Raw genomic sequence first — 20191 nt, 5'->3', positions numbered from 1 at the left:
TTTACTTATGGCCACACCACCACTTGAAGTCAAACAGCTCTTTGTGTTCACGATTTCCACCGATTTCTATAAAATCAGTTCCGGTCCAAATGGTCTCTAGCCTCTCTCGTCTGAACCAGTGGGATGTGTTATGCTGCTTCTTCCCCCACAATTTTAAAACTTCTAACCCCCCTGTCCCCTGATTGATGTAGCCATTTAAATATGGTTTCTACAAATTCTCTAGAAAAGTCTCAAGACTTCATTCCTGGAAAGACTTTGACAAAAAAAAACAAACAAACCCAAAACCAATTTCACATTTCCATACACTTCATGGACATGTTAATGACTAATGCTGGAGCTCCATCCTCTTTCTTGCATTTTCAGAAACGAGGAGTTTATCATTCGGAACACAGAAGACATGCCCCCACCCCACTCTTGTGTGTGTGTGTGTGTCTCGCATTTCCGCTGATCAGGATGAACACTCCCGTCAGTTGTCAGGGCCATAGCTGTGGCCCCTGGGCTCCAGGACAGAGCACATCCGCTCATAGCAAGAGTTGTGTTTCTTGGAGGGCGTCGCCTCGTTCGACTCCGCGGAGTCACTCACTGTGATGGGACTGTCTCGTGCGAAGACCTCCGTCGACTCTCTCCACAAGCAGTCCACAGACACTTTGAAACAGTGACTGCTGCACTTTGGCCTGGACGTCTGTGCCGCGTTGTTGAATATCTGTCTGCTGTTGGAAGTGGCGATTTTAATCTTCAGCGCGGCATCCACGCGGTCCACCACCGTGTATATCCCTATGCTCCCATCGTCAAAGCCCACGACGATGTTCAGGTGCCTCTGGGAGAGCGCGAGGAAAGTGGGTGTTTTGTACAGGGAACAAGCACCGATGTTTTTGCCGTCGGCCAGTCTCATGACAATTAAACTGGACGTGGCCCCGTTCTCCTCCTCCTCCTCCTCCTCCCCGCTTCGGAAACAAATGTATACCAGGTACCGACCGTCCCGAGACAGTCTCTGCCGCCAGATGACCCCGGAGGCGTGAACCACCCGCAGTTTACCATTGTGTAAATCTAGCACGTTGATATTTTCATCTCCCCGGGATAGAATGCCTAACTTCCCATTGGGAGAAATTTCAAAATCCTCTAGGCTTTTCAGGAAGTTGCTTGGGAGCTGCACACGGCGGCAGATCACTTCGTCCGTCAGACTCCAGACGTTCACCGTCTCGGCCGATGTGATGAACACGACGATGTCGGGGCAGTCGGGGATCAGCTTGAAACTCACAATGGAGGTGCCATCCTCACAGCAAAACTTCTTGGTGATGCTTCCCGTCCACAGGCTGACCGCCAGCACCTTGCTCTTGGTCATCCCCACCACGAAGGTGTTCGCGGAGGTTATGAAGGCGTTCTGCAGCGTGGTCAGGATGTTGCAGACCCTGTGGCCCGTGGCCAGTCTCCACACCCTGGAGGCGTTTTCCTCGCACAGAGAGACCACGAACTGGTCGTTGTGTGTGATGAGCAGCTGAGAGATTCTCTGCCCGTTGATTCGGAAGAGGTTGTCACCGCTGTTGGTGTGCCAGACGTACTGGCTGCTTTTGTCATCCGCTGTCACCATGATGTCTCCAGAGGATGTCAACACGCAGTGTTCAACGATTCCTTCATGCTTAAACACGGCTTCGATGAACCCGCTGCTGAAGTTCCACTTGTGAACACAGTCAGAGCCATCCAGGGAGTAAATGATTTCCCCTCTAGCAGGCAACACCAGGCTCTGGATGGGTTTTCCAGTCTTGTCTATGTTGGACATGGCTGTGATGATGTCGATGTCCCACACGGACAGGACGCCACTGGTTGATAAAGAGAGCAGCATATTGTGGTGACTGGACTTCACCAGCTTAACTATGGTACCTGAGATTTCCTGCAGGCTTGCCATACACTGTCCCGTGTCCCGCCTCCAGAAAAACACGGCTGAGGTATTTTCCATGGTCGCAATGATGCAGTCTCCATTTTTGGACAGCACGGCAGATATGAAGCGTTCGTTGTGCTTAGCCCTGAACTTTTCCGCCACCTTCCACATGCCGGTATCTAAGAGCTCAATGCTGAGGGCTTTGCAGATCAGAATTGCACTTTGGTCCTCTGAAAGTTCAATGCTGACCACCTCGCTGCCTTCTCTCCGGCAGTTGAAGTCATCCGTCAGCTGGGGGTTGGCAATGTCCTCCGTATTCCAGACAGAAAGGCTTCCTTCACTGTCAACCATGACCATTTCTTGGGCCGTGTCCAAGATAAGAAGAAACTGCACAAAGCCACCTGAAAACTCAGATGTCACTGTACACACCTTTTCTCCACTCCCTAAGTGAAATATGGTGGTGGTGTTCAGGTACTGCCCACAGAAAGCATAGCTCCCGTCCAGAGAGCACTGGACGCACGTCACTTCGTACCAGCAGTGGAACTGGTAAAGGGGCCAGCCATAGAGCAGATCGATGACGGTGACATCTTTGCTGGCTTCCAGCCATGCAAGGGCATGGTTGACAGACAGGGTAAATCCATTGATGTAGGGCGAGCCACTTCCGTGCCTGGTCCCTTTGATTTCCACTTCGGACAGGAGACAGGAGTTGACGTTGTCATAAATCAGCAAGGTGTTATTGGTGGTCGCCACCACGAGATACTTTTCGTCGCTGGTGAGTTTCATGCCCAGGATGACAGACTGGGCTGTTGTGATTTGCCTGAGTAACTGACGAGTTTCCACGTCCCATGTGCTGATAGAGCCATTTTCTAAAGCAGCGAGGACAGTGCTGGGGTTAGAAGTCGGCAGAATCTCAGTGACATGCAGGTGACTGGACGACAAGGGAAGACGCTCTGGGCTGTACGTCACGTCCATGGATGAGTGTAATGGCACAATGGAGCAGTATTTGGGCCCGTCTTTGTCGCACTCTAGAAGAAGGTGTCTCAGTTTGGGCAGGGAACTTACGACAGGCAGCAGCCTCTGCTGCAGCTCTGCTGACAGGGAACCAGGGAAGGCGACGATCTTGTTCTTGATGCCGCGGAGGGTGCTGGCCAGGAACTTCAGCTCCTTCTCTTGCGTGTAGTTGTAAGCCAGCTCGATGTCTGAGAGCACTTTGTCGAACTGGCCAATTTTGATCATGGTGTAAAGCCAGCTGAAGTTCATGATGATGCCATAAAGCAGGTCGTCGGTTTTCCCGCACCTGGTCAGGTGGTGCAAGAGCTCGGACATTTTCCGGTGATTGACGAAAAAGATGTCAGGCTCCAGTGGGTTACACTGGAAAACCCAAGGCTGGTCTGGGGCCTGTCTGTCAAAAGAAGCCTGTTCCATGAAGTGCCTTTCTTCCTCAAGCAGGCTCCTGCTTTCCAAGTCGAGGCAGCCATTCAAGTAGGGGTCTTCGAGGCAGAAAGCTTTCCTCCTGCCCCCTGACCAGACCCCCAGAAAATAGTCTGCCAGGATGGTGTGCATTTCATGCAGGTCACTGTCGTCCTTCAGATACAGCTTCTGGGCTATGAGCTGCAGGTGTCTGTTGGCCCAGACCAGGAGGGTGATGTTCTTCACGTGTCTTTCTATTAAGTATCCACTGAGACCCTCCTTGAGCCTCGCGATGTACAAATAAGGTACCCTCAGGGGGTTGCTGGGCCGGGAGTTCTCCGTGATCTCATTCATAACACTGTTGTCTAGGGCCAACACATCCTCCAGTTCCATTTCACTCAGACCCATTTTGGCCATGGTGATGTAACCAAGAGCCCTGGAGACCAGTTTCTGACCACACTTCTTCTCTAAGGACCAGAATAGCTGCTCTATGCTTTCATGAACGGTGACGCAGAGGGAGGATTCATCGACGTCTTTGTGAGATCGCCAATGTCTCACCTCCCTGAAGGTCAGGTTCACAAACATGGGCAGCGTGCACTTGGAGAACGCATTGTTCACGTAAATCTGCTGGCCTGATGTGACCTTCCTTTTGACTCGCAGCAGCTGGTGTTTGAGGACCTGGCTGCACATCTTCCTGTCGCGGGGAATCAACTCGATGTAATTGTTTTCTTCGTGGATAAGGCACCGTAGTTTCTGCAGGATCCCGTGTTTGTTGGGCAGTGTGGAGAGGACTATCCGTACGAAGCGGGGCAGGTGAGCAGGGAGCCACCAAAGCTTCCTGGCCTCGTCGCTCTCAGAGAGCTGCTCTAGGGCGTCAAATATTATCACTAGAGGCCTCTGCAATGAAGACTCATTCAAAAGGTTTATGAACAAGTCACGGAGGTCATGAATCTTCTTAGGGTAGCTCTGGACCAGACACCGGTAGTTCACTGCCAGTTGTTCGCAAACACTTAGGAGGACAGTCCTGAGGTCAGTGCTGATGTCTGTGCTTCCTAGAAATCGCACAACGATTACTGGGTCAGATTCTGGTCCTGTGTCTTCATGTAGCCAGCCGTAAGCCTAAAACATAAGAGGGGCATTTAGAATGGCAATACGTAGTCACATGGTCACGTACTACAACATCTCCTCTCCCCAGAGGCCAGACTTCGGGTGTACCGGGCCATGCGGAGAGTAGTCTAGAGCTGGGAGACGCGAAACCCTGAAAGGTGAAAGAGCTGTCACAAAGCTCGTGCACTATAATCTAGGCGAGACCCTCCAGATTACTCTACTGAAGGTAATAAAATAGTGATAGGAGTACTATTCAACCATAGGGCAGCATTTCACTTGTATTAGAAAATTTACAAAGTGTTTCATAAACAGTAAATCTGAATATCTAGTATGGTCAGTTTTTTTAATGCTGAATCCCATTTCCTGGCATGGTTGTCGGCACATAGTAGGTACTTAGTATTTGTTTAATGAATAGATTAAATAATAATTTACACATTATATATTTTCATTGTTGGATCAATAATACCATATATGGCTGAACAAATTTCCAGTTAATTAGACTGAAGTAAAAAAGTACTAAAATGAGACTGAATATAATCTGTTACCATTCAGAGAAATTTCACTATACTATGATGCTCTAGGGTCGTCATCATGACTATTATCACTGTCATAAAAAACTATACAGTGCTGGTTAAAAGAGTTTTGCTGCACTTGGGCTTTATAATGGTTTACCATATAAACATGAAGTTAATGTTCTCACATTATCTCTCTTCAAGGCATGTGGATACCATAGTAACATTTAACAGGAGTTGAAAGTGAAGACCAGGTTGGATACATGACTTGCTTAAAGTTAAATGGTTACTGACAGCCAAAGTTGGAGAAGTGAATTTGACTTTGACTCTAGAATGTGCACACTCTCTCTCGATTGTAGAATGAAAGAGACAGAATATATGAGGGGGTTGCGAGCTGAGTATTTTTCTGTTTGGAATAAGGAGGGACGTGATCAAAGTATAAAACACTCAAACGTGTATTTTTAGGAAGATAATGTCTCTCAGTAATCACTGGAATTCACCAAGGATACTCCTTAGAAAATAAAATATTATTTAAAATGTTAGGAAGTTTATGAAACTTGGTTCCTGAAGAGAGAGTTCGGGTTCAGGTATGAATAGTTCAGAGACAACATATGGCTGCCAGCTTCAGAATGAGCTATTAGGGGAAATAAGCATTTATGTCATTGTTTAAGCCCCGCCTTTGATGCTGATGAGGAGGAAGATAATTCTGCCATCCTGCAGCTGCCCTTGGTGGCAAATCAGAAACAACACCATTCGTGGTCACTGTGGGTTGCTTATGATGCTTATATGCATCGTCTTCCCTCCTCCTAATCACATGTCGTTGACTGTGTGGTGGCTGCAGAGAGGGCCCTTCTGCCCGTAAGCTCACATCCATGGAAATGTTGGGTACGCAGGAGATAACCGTGAAATTAACATGAGATGCCTCTTTGCATCTTCACAGGGACACAAAGCCACAAGAGAGGACACTGTTGTTGTTGTTCGTGGGTGGGTGGGTCCATGTGCCCCAGGGACAAGAGAAAGGCAAGAGAAACACAGGCAGGGGACGAAGACGCAGGTGAGGCTCCTCGGGGGACCAGGGTCCTGGTCCCTGAACAGATGCACTCTGGCAGTGGACAGAACATCCCCAGCAGTGAGAGCTCAGGAAGCCATTTTCTTTTTTGTTTTTTAATTTAATCTTTACTTTTTTTACATTAGGGGCCATGTTGCATCAACCTTTTAGTGCCCTTATATCCTCCTCCCCACCAGCAATCACCACACTGTCGTCCATGTCCATGAGTCCTTTTTCCTTTTTGTTCAGTCCCTCCACCCCCTAGTCCCCTCACTAGCTGTCAGCCTGCTCTCCATCTATGAGTCTGTCCCCATTTTCCTCGTTAGTTCAGTTTGTTCATTAGATTCCACATATGAGTGAAATCATGTGGTGTTTGTCTTTCTCTGACTGGCTCACTTCACTCAGCATAATGCCCAGTGATCCCACTTCTGGGAATGTATCTGAAGGAACCCAAAACACTAATTCAAAAGAACATAGGCACCCCTGTGTTCACTGCAGCATGATTTACAATCACCAAGATATGGAAGCCGCCCAAGCGTCTACCGGCAGATGAGTGGATAAAACACCCACGGGACATTCACACAATGGAATACCACTCAGTCATAAAAAGAAAAAAAAATGTTACCCTTTGTGACAGTGTGGGTGGATCTGGAGAGCCACTTTCAAGTTGACCAACTTCACTGTCACCACATTGCCCCGCCTGGACTGCGTGTGTAGACAGGCCTATCAGCACATCCCACGTGACCATCCTGTGCTGGAGCGTGTGGAGTTGCGTCACACGCACATTGAAGTTAGCCAAATTCAACAATGTCTGCCCCTCCAACCACCTTTCCCCTTCCCCCTCCACAAGGGGAAAAGCCCTAGAACGAGTGGGAAATGGCACCCGTGAATGTTTTCCCATTTGATTTCAGTTCCCATGTGCCCCCTCAGAATGTTACTATCTTGCTTACCTAGATTATTCTACAGCTTGAAGATTCACATACAAATCAGTGTTCAGACACCCATGCACATGCATGTACACACATGTGCACACATTCATTTTGATGCAACATGAGCCAGCCACTTCTTCTGGTGTCCAAGCTGCATCTACTAACACGAGAAGGGATACCAGAAGCTGGATTTGGTATATTAAAAAAACGGTGAACCCTGGCTGGTGTAGTTCAGTGGATTGAGCGCAGGCCTTTGAACCAGAGGGTTGTGGTTCAATTCCCAGTCAGGGCACATGCCTGGGTTGCAGGCCAGGTCCCCAGTGGTGGGGGACGAGAGAGGCAACCACACACTGATGCTTCTCTCCCTCTCTCTCTGTCCCTTCCCCTCTCTCTAAAAATAAATAAATAAATTTAATAATAAAAAAGAAGTGGCAAAATGGTCTTCTTAAGGACTTTTTAAGAGTAAACTTGATATACCTGATTTTCACCTGTGAGCTTACTTTGGAACCTAATCCCCGCAGGGGCACCGCACCGCACAACCGTCCCTATTCTTGTCCTTAAGATGACCTCCTTGAGGCTGTGCAGCATGGCAGGTCGTGATAATGTTCATGAAGTGGAAGAAAGCTCTGGTCGTAAAGAGATAAACTGCAGGAACAGCAACACACAGATTCTGAAGTAACACCAGGATAACAGAAACCCTCAAACTCTGATACCTAGTGTAAGAGAAGTTAACCATATTTACAAAACGGAACTAGTTTAGGCCAGTTTAGACAGAGGGGCCACGACCACAGGTACCACACCCCAGGGGGAGGTTCCAGACCCTCCTGCAGGACTTGAAAGGGAGTTGTGAGAAGCAGTCTGCTCCCTTTAGTAGACTACCCACCTCCAGCCCGAAAAAGGGATTTGAGAGGCCAAGAGAAAAGTTGGAGGTTAGGGTGCTGCGGGTTGTATCTATGGCCACCCTGGTCCCACAGGGGAAGCCTGAGAGATGCACAACCCCTCACTTCCAGCCTAGGGAATCGGACCACGTACAGGGTTGCGGCGCTCTGTGTCTGATGACACCTGGGAACCAGGGAGGCTGAGTGACGGAGGCTGCTGGGAGGGTTGAGTGTGAAGAGCTGCAGTATTCGAGCTGGAATTTCTCTGGGAAAAAAACTACCTGAGTGTGTGTCCCATGTACCAGCTGTGAGCCACTGTAAAGGGTGAGCCGGCATGGTTTTTGCTCATCCTGTTTTTCCCAGGTGCTGCCTAAGGGAGTTTGTTGGGCTGTGGAGAGGATCTTGGTAGAAAGATACTAGAAGCATGGTCCTGAATATTTACAGCCAGGGAAGTGACAGGCTAGAAAAAGAGGCAACCCTCTGCGTCTAGGGAGCTCTAGATGAGAGATGCTGAGCAAGGACAGTGGGCGTGGGAGGGGAAGAGCCTCCAGGAAACCACGAGGAGGCCCTGGAAGAGGCAGGAAGCAGCTTTAGACACCTGCCAAGACCAGAGAGTGCGGAGCCCAGTCCAGAGCTGTGCTGGTCACGGGAGGACTTCCCGGCCACCTCACCTTTCCTCCATCCCCTACACTGCAACCCTGTGGGTGCATCAGTGCGGTGGGGATTTGGGATTAGGGATGGAGGAGGAGGAGAGGAGAAGATGGTTACGTCCCTATCTACCGCTGTAGATCCCTTGTTTATGGTAAGCCTCAGCTGGAGGAGAGAAATGTAGACTGAAATTTTAATGATCCTCTTAGACTGGAACTACGAACTGCTGAACTGAGACTGACGTCATGTCCAGGAGCAGCGGCAGGGCTTGTCTTTGCTGAGGGAGGAGAGGAGTGGTGAGATCCACACTAGCTTCCATTCGGAGGGAAGCTGGCCCCACAACACCGCTTTGAACAGCGGGAGAGGACGTAAAGCTGTCCTATAATTGCGCCCCAGGAGTCTCAATTTCCAGCGTACTAGTTACATCAGCAAAACAAAAACACTGAAGTGTCTATCCAAAAACCTAATTATAATTCAGAGACTAAACACAGAAAATGAAATGAATGTGATCATTTTATCTTTTCCCAGAAGTAAAAGTTTTTTATAAATAGACACATAAAAGAACAGGCTCTACCTTCTTTGCTACTTCGGCTAGCAGAAGCGTCTTCCCCGTGCATGGCCCACCGTACACAACAAGCGGGTGGATGTGCCCGGTTTTGCTTGGGAGGATGTATTTATGAACTATGTTTAGAGATTCACACTTGTACTCGTAGAAAGAGGCGTATGTTTTACACAATGACGAATGCTGGAGGATTTCGTCGTAGAGCGTATCAGTTTCAGTGTCAAAGTTCTGCTGTACCGTTGCCTGAATTATATCAATCATATCCTCATAAAACTGTTTGCCCAGTCCTTCGATGTAGTGATTTTCTATTTCCTGGGAATAGCCAAGCTTCATGTCACAGTGAGTGACCGATGTGTACACCCGGAGATTAGATGACGCGACAATAGTTGGAATAAATTCATCCCTGAGTTTTATCAGCTTCTCTTGGGCTTCTGGGTCCCGAATAATCCTTGGTTCTGTTCCAGTTATGTCCATGTATTTTCCCATCTCTGGGATTTTGACAAAACGCTCAATGTTGGCAATTTTCCTGATGTAGCAGACGCACTTCTTCAGGAACGCTGGTGTTTGCTTTCCGAGAGCGAAGTCGAACTCGTCCTCTATGGCTGAAAGAAAGTGCGACAAGTTGAACGCCTGAAGCAAAGAAGCAACACCTCACACTCCCAGCTCTTACCTCCCTAGTCCTAGTGGTGGGTTATTTTGCTGACAGTGTGGAACAGACATGTCTACAGATTAACTCCTTAATTCCTTAATTTCCTATTTGTGTTTTCTGAGATGGCCTAGAACCCAGAACAATGGGTTTTAAATAAAATCCTTTAATTCCCACCAGTGGGAGGGAGAGGCTGAACATAGGCATGAGAAAGCAAACCAAATTTTTATTTCAGTGACTCCTCAGCTTTCCTCTCAGACTCCAGAGGAATCTGGAGACTCGGAGAATGAAGAGCAGGGACCAGCTGAGGCCGGGAGGGAATGAGGAAGGGGCCAGAGGGGAAACCTCGTTTGCTGCTGCTGTTTAGTCTCCCTTTTACACGCAGTGTCACCGTTCTGTGTGAAGTGCATCGCACCCCAGACACGTAACACGTAAATATAAATACAAAATCATGTTCAAAATATAATCATGTTCTGATCATTGATCGATACGAACTATCCATGTCACTGTTACATCCCATTATATCCACCAGAACAGGTACAGGAAAATGACTCAGTATGTAACTTTATTTCTTTTAAGGTAATGCTTATAATATATATGTTTATATACAAGTAAATACACTTATGTTTTATAAATCACTCAAGGCCTCATAGGAACACTTAAGATTGTCTCTGTCATAACAAAAACACTTGTGCATGATTTTAGGGAAGAAAAATAAACATGAATGAAAGAATCAAACCAACAGAAGTGAATTTTGAGGCAAGAAGGCTTTTAAAGCTGGCTGCCTGCCCACCCTGTCTTCGTTCTTCTCTCCCTTCCCTTTTGCCTTCCTTTATCCAGTTAGTCTTATTGAGCACCTACTATGTGTCAGGCAGGGGGCTGGCTGCTCAGGATGCAGTGGTGTGAGAAAACAGACAATGCCAAGAGAAAACCTTTGTGGAGCTTCCCACCCAGTGGAGGACAGCAGACATGAACCCCAGAGTCCCACAGATAAACGTCTTATGGTTGTTTTCTGTTCCAGGCAGGAGAATAACATGGTGCACTGATGGCAAACAATTGTGAGGGAGTGTGTGTGTGTGTCTGTGTGTGGACAATGCAGGGGGTGGGGCCTGATCCCCTGGCGGAGGCCAGGGAAGGATCTCTAACGGAGGTGCCTACTGAGCTGGCATCTGATGGAAGCAAGGGGTGAGGGGTGATGCTCTGAACGCACAGGGCTGGCCATCAGCTGAAAGCATTTCCATGTGCTGGCCACAGCTCCACCCAAGGTTTAGCAAAACCTAAAACACACATGTATTTTATAAAGTAACTATTAAGGAAGGTGGGAATTGTATTTTAAAATTATATGTCTTTTAGTGGGACTCCCATGATAACATTTCTTCAGTGATGGTAATAACTGATCAAAGTTTGTGACTTGAGTGAAAAAGGGACATCTGTCACCACCAGGGTTGAGTGAGTTGTGTGTCCTTTGCATCGGTATGTTTTACAAAGGGTTTTATCAGGCCAGTTAAAGGAGGCTGGACAACGAAGGTCCAGTCTTTTTACAGAAGAGTGGTAACTTCTTACAAAGTAGATTAGGAAAGGTGCAAGAAATCTTCGCTTCATGAGCTCCTGCAGCCAGCAGACTCTGGCTGACAACTTCTGCAGGCGTCTGCGTAAACTGGTAGGGGGCACGCTGGACTAGCTGGTGCTACATTCTAAGCATCCTGGAGAGAGAGAAAGTGGCCAGACAACAATAATGATGATCAGAGATATGCACTGTCACCTCTGATTCCTAGGATGTAAGTCCACTCTACCTAAATGATATGGTGAGTATCTCCTCTGTGGAAAAGTGTGTCAGCCAGGAGTGGTGACAATAAATGTAACATATAAAGAGATACAGACAAAGCAAGTTCACAGGCCCACATAAACGTGGCTCAGAGGCATATGTGCATAGCCCAGGGACACAGACAACAATGTGGTGAAGGCTGGGGGGGGGCCGGAGGGAGGGGATCAACAGTGTGGGGAAAATGGGGGGCATCTGTAATTGTGCCAACAATTAAGAAAAAGAGAGGAAACAAGGCTTACAGGGAACCTACTTCATGTAACGATTCTACAGTAGATATGACATTGGGGAATCACTTTGTGGAGTATATGATTGTCTAACTGCTGTGCTGTACACCTGAAACTAGTATGAGGCAATATTGAATGTAAGCTGCAATTGGAAAATAAAATAAGAAAAAAAGAGGCTGTACAGAAGCATGCCTGCTTGATAGTATGAGCTTAATACCTGAATAAACCCGTCATCACAGATTAAGTCAATCCTATAAAGTTATTTTTGGAAGCAAAGTGCATCCTCATGATTTTATTGTATGAATAATTTCTGTTATTTACTTGACTATATAACTACTATAAACTTCCCCCCTGCTTACTAGAATACTATACAGTTTTTGTTTTCTCTTTTTGCATTTTTGTTACTATCCCCAAGTTGACCTGGTCACAGCACCCGAAAAAGATGGAGTTCGGTGGAGGTGCCCCGCCTGGGCAACCGTCACTCACGAGCCATCAGCCCCTCTGCTACCCCTGAAACCGCTCAGTTCTGATGTGCACTGGAGGGAACCGTTTTGAGGTCTAATTGATTTCTCTTTCTCTCTTGTGGTTTAAAAAGGTAAAACTGGAAGTGTTGTGAAACTTACATTTAAATAAAACTAGTACGACTTTCCAGATTCTATCTAGTATTCATATTTTCAAGGTTTCTGGAAATATAAAATATACTACAGCTGAGTCTTGTACAATGTGGGTCTGGACTGCGCAGGTCCACTCACGTGAGGATTTTTTTCAATAAATATGTACAGTACTGTACATGAGTTTGCGCATGATCTCATTAACATTTTCTTTTCCCTAACTTACTTTTTTGTAAGATGACAACATATAATATGTATAACATACAAAATACTCGATGGTATTTGAGTTTTGGGGGCATCAAGGCATACTTGATTTTTGACTGCATGGGGCAGTTGGTGCCCCAACCCCACACATGGTTCAAGGTCAGCTGTGCACCCATTTCAAAGAGAGGGCACCTCTCCAGCAGTTTTTATTGTGCAGACAGGGTCTTAAATGAGTTTGAAATGTAAAATAAACTGTTCTAACCATGTATGTCTTTAAGATCTGTAACCCCAAGCCGGAAACACACCACTTGCAGTGGTTCACGCTACATAGTATGAAATTATTTATCTTCACATGTATGCATGTGAACGGGGTGCTTTAGTGTGGGGAAATTAGGACAAAGTGTTTGAACACTTGAGCTGTATGATTCTAAATGAGCGGACGCTTTCCTCAAACTGGTGTCTTTTATGGAGAACAGGAAAGCTTTTGCTCTGTGCATTATTTATTTTTTTTTAACAGAGCATGTTTTTAAAACAGGGGGATGTCGCCTTTGATGAAGATGAAGGACCAGAGCCTCACAACGAGATGGATCAAAAAAGACCCCAAAGGAACAAGGATGTTTGTTAATTTGTTACTCTAAAGAGAGTACTTATTCCTGCCAATGTTAGTACTTTCAGGATGACTGAAAATAAGACCCTATTTCTGACAGCTTCCAAAGAACGAATTTGTCAGAATTATTTGTAATCTCTCTGAGTTGGAATACACGCATCCAGGGAGAATGGTACCGAGTACCCTTTAGGTTTTCACCAACGCTTCGCCACGCCATTCACAAGACCAATCTGAAAACGCAAGTACTGTTACTTTTTCTTCGATAATGTACTATCCACTTTTAAAATAAATGCTGCACTGCTGGCTCTGACGCCTTCTGTCATTCAGCTCAGAGGACACCTCCTCACTGCCCACTCTCTCTCAGCCTGGACGGTGTGCCCTCCACCAGCTCCTGTTACCCCACCACTGTTTCGCTGTGCACGTGGCACTGATCCCTTCTGCAATGGTCTTGTTCCTCTATTCGGTCATCTGCCCATCCTTCACTTTCCTCCACTGAAGAACAGGTCCCGGGAGAGCAGGACTTTGCCTTCCTATTCATTTTGTTGTATCCTCGGTGCCTGGCACATACTATGAGCTCAACAAGTGTTCGCTGAGTGGGCGAGTGTGTGAAGGAATGACCAGTTTGACCGGGAAACACCGGCAGAGTCTGGTCTGTGATATCCAGCCTCCTCTGACTGCTTTCAAAAACCACATTTCCTGGAGCACTCCTCATGGCAAGTAAAGCCTTTTCTATGAGTTAAAACAAAAGAACGCTGGTCTCTGCAGGAGATGGAAGTGTTTAGAAAAATTCCGTTTCACCAGGCAGTAAATAAAACTTAATCTGCAGAGCCATCCAAGGGAACCAGTGAATGCATCCATTAGTTATCCATCCGTTCGTGTACCGAGAATGTACAAAAATTACCTGAGAACAGGTACCTCTTAGCTTGGCCGTGCTTCATTTTCCCCTTTTCATGTAACAGTTTCACCGCAGCCTTAAATATCTTTTTGATCTCGTCTGATATCTCTTGCCAGGTCTTCCCATTCTCAGCGTTGGCAGATGGCTGCATCTGTGGAAATGTGCAAGTGAGACATTTGCCTTTAAGTCATCAAAGAAAAGCTGATATTTAAGCGCAAAAGAACTATTATCGTTTGAAGGTTTACTATGTGCCAACACTATGACAGGTGGTTAACTGACTGTTTCTCACTTAATACTCCCATCAACCCTGAAAGTTAGAGATTATTTCCATGTTATACGTGAATTTGTCCAAGTCACACAGCGGTGTGAATCCAAACAGGATTTCTTTGCTGCGCTTTCTTATACCACGTGTTTTCCTTTTGACTTCTGATACAAATGTCATAACAAAATCATCTTTCTAATATTCTCTAGAGAGGAGAGAGAGTTTTAAAGTGGAAGTGCTCATATGTTACTATTTAATTGTCTTTTGTTATTTCTTTCTTTGTTTCTACGATCTTCTAGGAAAGAAACCAGGAGGCTTGCCTACCAAGAAAGTAACATGTGTAGAGTCTTGATGATAATCTTACTCATACACTCTTTTTTTTTGTCTAAAGAGCACATTTTAATGCAATTTGCATAAAACCTGCAATATGTTCCCAAAATGGGAAGCGAAGGTAAAGATCAGGCATTTTATGGTATTTCCAGGACAGGCTCAGTAACATCTGATTTTGCAGGAACTGCAGAGAGTGGGCTCTCAGTCTGAGTCTGCTGTACCAAGTCCAGGGCTCCACCCCACCACGTAGGGCAACCCCGCCTTCGAAGCTCCTTTGCGGCCCCTGCAACCGCACTGCCTCCCGATTTGCTCTTAGGCGAGTTTTGGAGGATCCGTGCAGACCCCTCCCTGGCCCAGCGAGGTCGCTAGGCACACAGCAGCCTCTCCGCATCCCCCTTATCTTCTCCAAAGCCGTTAACAAACTTGCCTTCCCGCTCCTCCAAAGTGCTCAGAAATGTGTTATGTCCATAATCAATGGGCAATAATTATGAAATGGAGTAAACCTAAAGTTTGGATGGATGACATGACACGTTAGATATTTTAAAAGGCATGCTATCCAACATATGTGATCACTTCAGGCAAACATTTTAAGGGGATGAATTAATACTGTTTCTGTGGAAAATTAAATGAACAGGGAGAATCAGACATTTTCCCAGTCATACAATTCAAAATTAACACAGCCGAAAATTGTAATATTAGTTTGACACACACATACAATATACATTCTTTTATTGAACAAGTGTGTATGCAGAAGTATCATGTGGGGTTTAGAGAATAAGTTAAATTTCCCTAGAGTACCATAGAATCAAATGAAGAAGGAAGAAGTAAAGCCAATGAAATAGTAACATATAAGCGAGTGCTCCCAAACCACTGTGTAAACCTGGTTTCTTGAGGGATTGTGTGTGTGTGTGGTTTTTTAAAAGATTTTATGAATTTATTTTTTAGAGGGAGGGAGAAAGAGGGAGAGAAACATCTATGTGTGGTTGTCTCTCACGTGCCCCCCAATGGGAACCTGGCCCACAACCCAGGCATGTACCCTGACTGGGAATCGAACCGCTGACCCTTTGGTTTGCAGGCCAGCACTCAATTCATCAAGCCACACCAGCGAGGGCCATTTGTGTGTTTTGATAGCTACAATTACTAGCTACTACATTTACTCTTGGCACATTTAACTGGGGAATGGTTTGGGTGTACTCCAATATTCCTCTCTGTAGGAGCAATATTCTTGCAGATAATTACTTTGAAAAAATGCATAAGAGGGCAAAGAAGAAAAGCCAAGGATTCTAAAATGGTTTCCTACTGCATGGAGAAAATGCTTTATGTTAGCTATCAGAACGACAAATATACAAGGTCCTTAGAGCGCCCAGGGCTCTCCTCTGAGAGCTGCCTGGTGCTAAATGGACCAAGGCTTGTTCTAGTTGAAGAGGGAAGGACTCTGTGGTTCCTTTTCAATCTCTAAATTATCTGTGCAATGAATAGGCCCACCCATTTCTCTCTTCCTCTTTCATTCAGTTTCAGGGGACACACAGTAGATCCATTTAGGAACCAAGTCGGAGAGGGGCAACGATGTTTTCCATCATACTCATGCATGAATCAGTTTCACTCCCAGATTCTACATAGGATTATGTATGTATGAAATGCTAAAGGAAAAATACTGAATTAAAAAATATGAAACTATAAAAAGGTAGGTAGGTTTAAAAAGACAACCCCACAAACAAACATACAAACAAAAAATACCTTTCACAAATTAAAAGTATAGCTCTTGAACTTGAAAACTCAATGTATGGACAGAGTGAGCACAGCTGAAGAAAAAAATTCATGAACTGGAAAAAACCTAAAATAATCTTCTGGAAAGAAGGACAGGGAGATAAGGAAATTGATAATGTGAAAGAGGATTATGTGATGGGAAAGGTGGACTGAGGTGGTCTGATGTGCATCTAACTAAAGAGCAAAAATGAAGGACAGAGAAAATAGAGGAGAGATTATTTGATGAGATGATGGTGAGAATTTTCCACATCTGACAGAACACATGTATTTACAAACATAAGAAGCATGACATATATTAATCAGAATAAGTAAATAGACATTTTGCAAAATGGGAAAAATAAGCATATTTTAAGAATGAACACTGAGAAGAGATTATCTCTAGTTCATCAGTGGAACTTCCAAAAGATGTACTTTGGGAAGAAGGAAATGACCCCTAAAGGAAAGTCTGAGGTGCTCAAAGAAAGGTAAGTCACAAATTGGAAGGTTCCTTAGTTTGGAATTTGCTGTTCAAAGGACATTTAGGGCTCCAGGCAGAAGGACTTCCAGCCTACCACTCCCGGATGACATAAACAGTTACAGGAACACACAGATACATACTTGGCAAAGAAAGGAAACTTACTCCATTTTTATTGCTCTTCAGCATTTCTGATTTGGGTCTGAGGTAATAAGCTGCTGGCACGGAGTTCTCGTCTCGACAGTACCACTCCTCCAGGAGCTGAGTCTCCAGCTTGGCCTCGACGGCAGCGTCCAAAATCATCTCGAACTCTGAGGCTTCCACTTCTCCGGGGATTCGGATGTTCCCGTATTTTTCCCCTAAGAGTCCCTGTGTATCAACAAGAACGTTCAGTTTAGTGTATCCCCAGGAAAGTCCATTTCAGCACTCACATCATGTGGTCACATCATGTGGTCACTCAATAAATATTAAAACGTACCTTGTACCCTCGGCTTCCTCTTTTAATGACAGTGGATACTTTCCTCCCCCCATGGATTATTTTATAAGTAAAATTAGATCAATTATATTGTAATTATAAGAGGTTCTTCACATACTGAGAAATGAGGTTGCATATTATATTTCAAGTTCAAAACACAGAATTTTGTAGCAAATTTATTTTCTACAATCTCAAGATTTTTTGGTTTGTCCATGTCACAGAAAAATGACTTGCTGTACCCTATGAAATACCAAACAGGTCAATTCTCACAGGAAAGAGATGCTTTTAACAGAGTTAATAGTATGACTTTTTTAAGCCCCAGATTTACCCAGCTACAAACGAAAAAAGTATGAAATCTTTGATGTGATGTTACTATCCACCCCACCGGTAACTGAAAACATTTCAAAATATGAACAAGACAGCACTTTCTCCCTATTGAATTGTCCAAGAAATGCGTGCTCAGTGTTATGTGAAGGTGTGCGAACACGCCCAGCTGGCACCGATGGGTGTGCAAACGGATCCGATACTTCTTTGAAGGATATTCTGACAATATATATGCAAAGCTTTAAAAATGTATATAAATTTTGACTCAAAAAATTTGAGGAATTTGGGGGAATTCAAACTTTTGGGGAATTTGTCCTTAGAAAACAATTAAAGATGTACATAAGACTTAACAGAATATTCATGCTGAAGCTGCTTTAACAGTAAAGAGCTAACAACCTAAGTGCCCAGCCAAGGGCTTCGCTGAAAACGTCCCCTGAGAACTGTGCAGAGAATGAACCAAGTTCTGCTCCAGAACTGTACTGACACACAGAGGTGTTCATAACATGCTAGTAAATGAAAAGATGTTGCAACGCAGTTTGTGTAAGATGGTTCCAGTGGTTCACACACATATTCTCATACGTATGAACATCATGTACGTGTGTACACACAGGAGAGCTTTTGTAAGACTACACAGCACGGTGATGGCTCTCTTTAAGTAGGTGGTTTTGCATTTGCTCAGTTGTTTTATGAATTTATTGATTTTTTATTTAAAAAATTTTGGGGGGGCGATACATGTATTGTTTTGTGGTGAGGAAAACAGCAGGTATTAAAAATTTTAAACCCAGGGATATGCGATCTGTACTCAGGTATTTCTTTTGTTTGAGAGTTTATATGTTTGGTATTTTGTAGGTACAAGCATGTTATTTTTCTGTGTCATGAAGAAACCAAAAAAATCTCAAGAGTAGAACAGATTTTGTTATATTATGTAAATTTTGGGAAATAAATATGCTTCATAGCGTTCAGTATTTCAATTAATCTTCAACGACATGCGCAGTAGAAACAAGGAAGGAGGAACAGAGAGGAACTCTAACATAAATCTGTACTATTAAGGGCCAGTTTGCTTGCTTTAGAGTACCCGTGGGGAGGCTTCTATTTAATTTGTGGGCATCTTCATCCTTTCTCCTCCTGTTGACTAGCACCTTTACCATGAACTTCAAGCCTTGTTTATCCAGGGAGTGTGACTGGAATGTGAGTTGGGGTTGGCTTCCTGTGCACTTGTCACTACCACCTGTCCCTGCAACAGCCACAGGGTTCTCTGCGTCTCCAGCAGGCAGGTGAGACAAGAAAAGTCCTGGGTAGGTCTGTGTCCCAAATAAATCCATGCTCTACAGTCAGCTACAAGGCAGTAAACCTCTTTAGGGCAGAAGCCAGAGCTGTTTATGCCTAGCACATAAAAAATACTAAAAACATTTGTTGAATGAAGAAATCAAGAAAGAAGTCATTAGAATTTGTACTATTCTTATTTGAAGCTTTTTCTTGTATTCACAGGTAAAGTAATTTGGGAAGGTACCAGTTTCCAGCTTTTTTTTCTTCCCCTCACTTGAGGACATCTTTTTCATTGCTTTTAGAGCGAGGAAGGGGGAGAGAGAGAGAGAAAAGTGAGAAACACCAGTTGGTTGCCTTCTCATATGTGCCCCAACTGGGGATTGAACCCACAACCGCACACACTGGGTATGTGCCTTGACTGGGAATCGAACCTGCGACCCTTCAGTCTATGCAATGAGGTTCCAAGCAGCTGAACCACACTGGCCAGGGCTGGGAAGGTACCAGTTTTGTCAGCTACCCTCACTTTAGCCCGTTGTGTTTTAGCAGGGGCTGTCTGAACACATTTGTGGTTGGGCCACGGCCTCTCTGTCTCCTTGGGATGTAATCCAGCTCATCTAGCTGGCTCACTGAAGGTGACGGTGGCCAACTGAACTCACTGTTTTGAGCTCAGGTCTCCTCAGTGGAACCCCAGGGAGCAGGCAGGAGGGGAGGACAACCTGACTGTTCTCGTTAGCTGCAGAAATCCTTTTGGAAGGGACCTGAATGGAAGACGTTCTCATCACTGGTCTCCACTATTCCAGCATGGTAAAGGAGGGCTTACAGAGGGATCTTCTGAGATAAGGGTGTTCTAACTCCCAACTCAATATAGCAGCCTGAACACCACTTAAAAACATTTTTATTTCAATCTTCATTTGTTTTGGGCTCTTCTTGACAAAATGTGGTAGGCAACAAAAATAATGTCAATTCCAGTTGTTTCTTATTTTTATCAGTTTCTCTTCTAAAATCTCTGACGTTGAAGTTGCATAAGCGAGCACGCACAACCTCTCATTCTGCCATGAATAAGATGGAGATGGCCTTTTTAGGGTAGCCAGTCTAGTGACCATCCTATCACCCATGACTAATTCTGGATAAGGGTCATCAGCATCCTCAGGCTGGGCTGACTGTCACAAGAAGTGAGGTGTTGGTGCTGGGAGAAGCTGTACAGCAAAGCCACATGGGTCAGTAGGAAAAAAGAAGATTTCTAAACAGTAGCCAGAGGAGGAATCCAAAAAGGCATTCTTGGAGCTTGGCCATGGTTGGAGGACCTGGCGGACAGGCAGAGCATTAAGTAT

At 45.1% G+C, this 20191-nt stretch overlaps 1 protein-coding gene across 1 annotated transcript in view; it reads right to left on the bottom strand.

Moving 5' to 3' along the window:
* Positions 1-352: 352 nt before the first annotated feature.
* The window catches only part of NWD2 (NACHT and WD repeat domain containing 2), an 85303-nt gene continuing 65464 nt past the window's right edge, over positions 353-20191 (bottom strand). Inside the window, exons 5-8 of the mRNA XM_045834684.1 lie at positions 16961-17164; positions 13989-14133; positions 8983-9572; positions 353-4405 (exon numbers count right to left, since the gene is read on the bottom strand). Coding sequence (XP_045690640.1) covers positions 467-4405; positions 8983-9572; positions 13989-14133; positions 16961-17164 — 4878 coding nt within the window. The 3' untranslated portion in view covers positions 353-466. The remainder of the gene's footprint in view (positions 4406-8982; positions 9573-13988; positions 14134-16960; positions 17165-20191) is intronic.

Source organism: Phyllostomus hastatus, unplaced genomic scaffold, assembly GCF_019186645.2.
Source record: "Phyllostomus hastatus isolate PE091 unplaced genomic scaffold, TTU_PhHast_1.1 phas_contig_196, whole genome shotgun sequence".
Taxonomy (NCBI): Eukaryota; Metazoa; Chordata; class Mammalia; order Chiroptera; family Phyllostomidae; genus Phyllostomus; species Phyllostomus hastatus.
The sequence above is the reverse complement of the archived record's forward strand: the minus strand, read 5'-3'. Positions and strand labels throughout refer to the sequence as shown.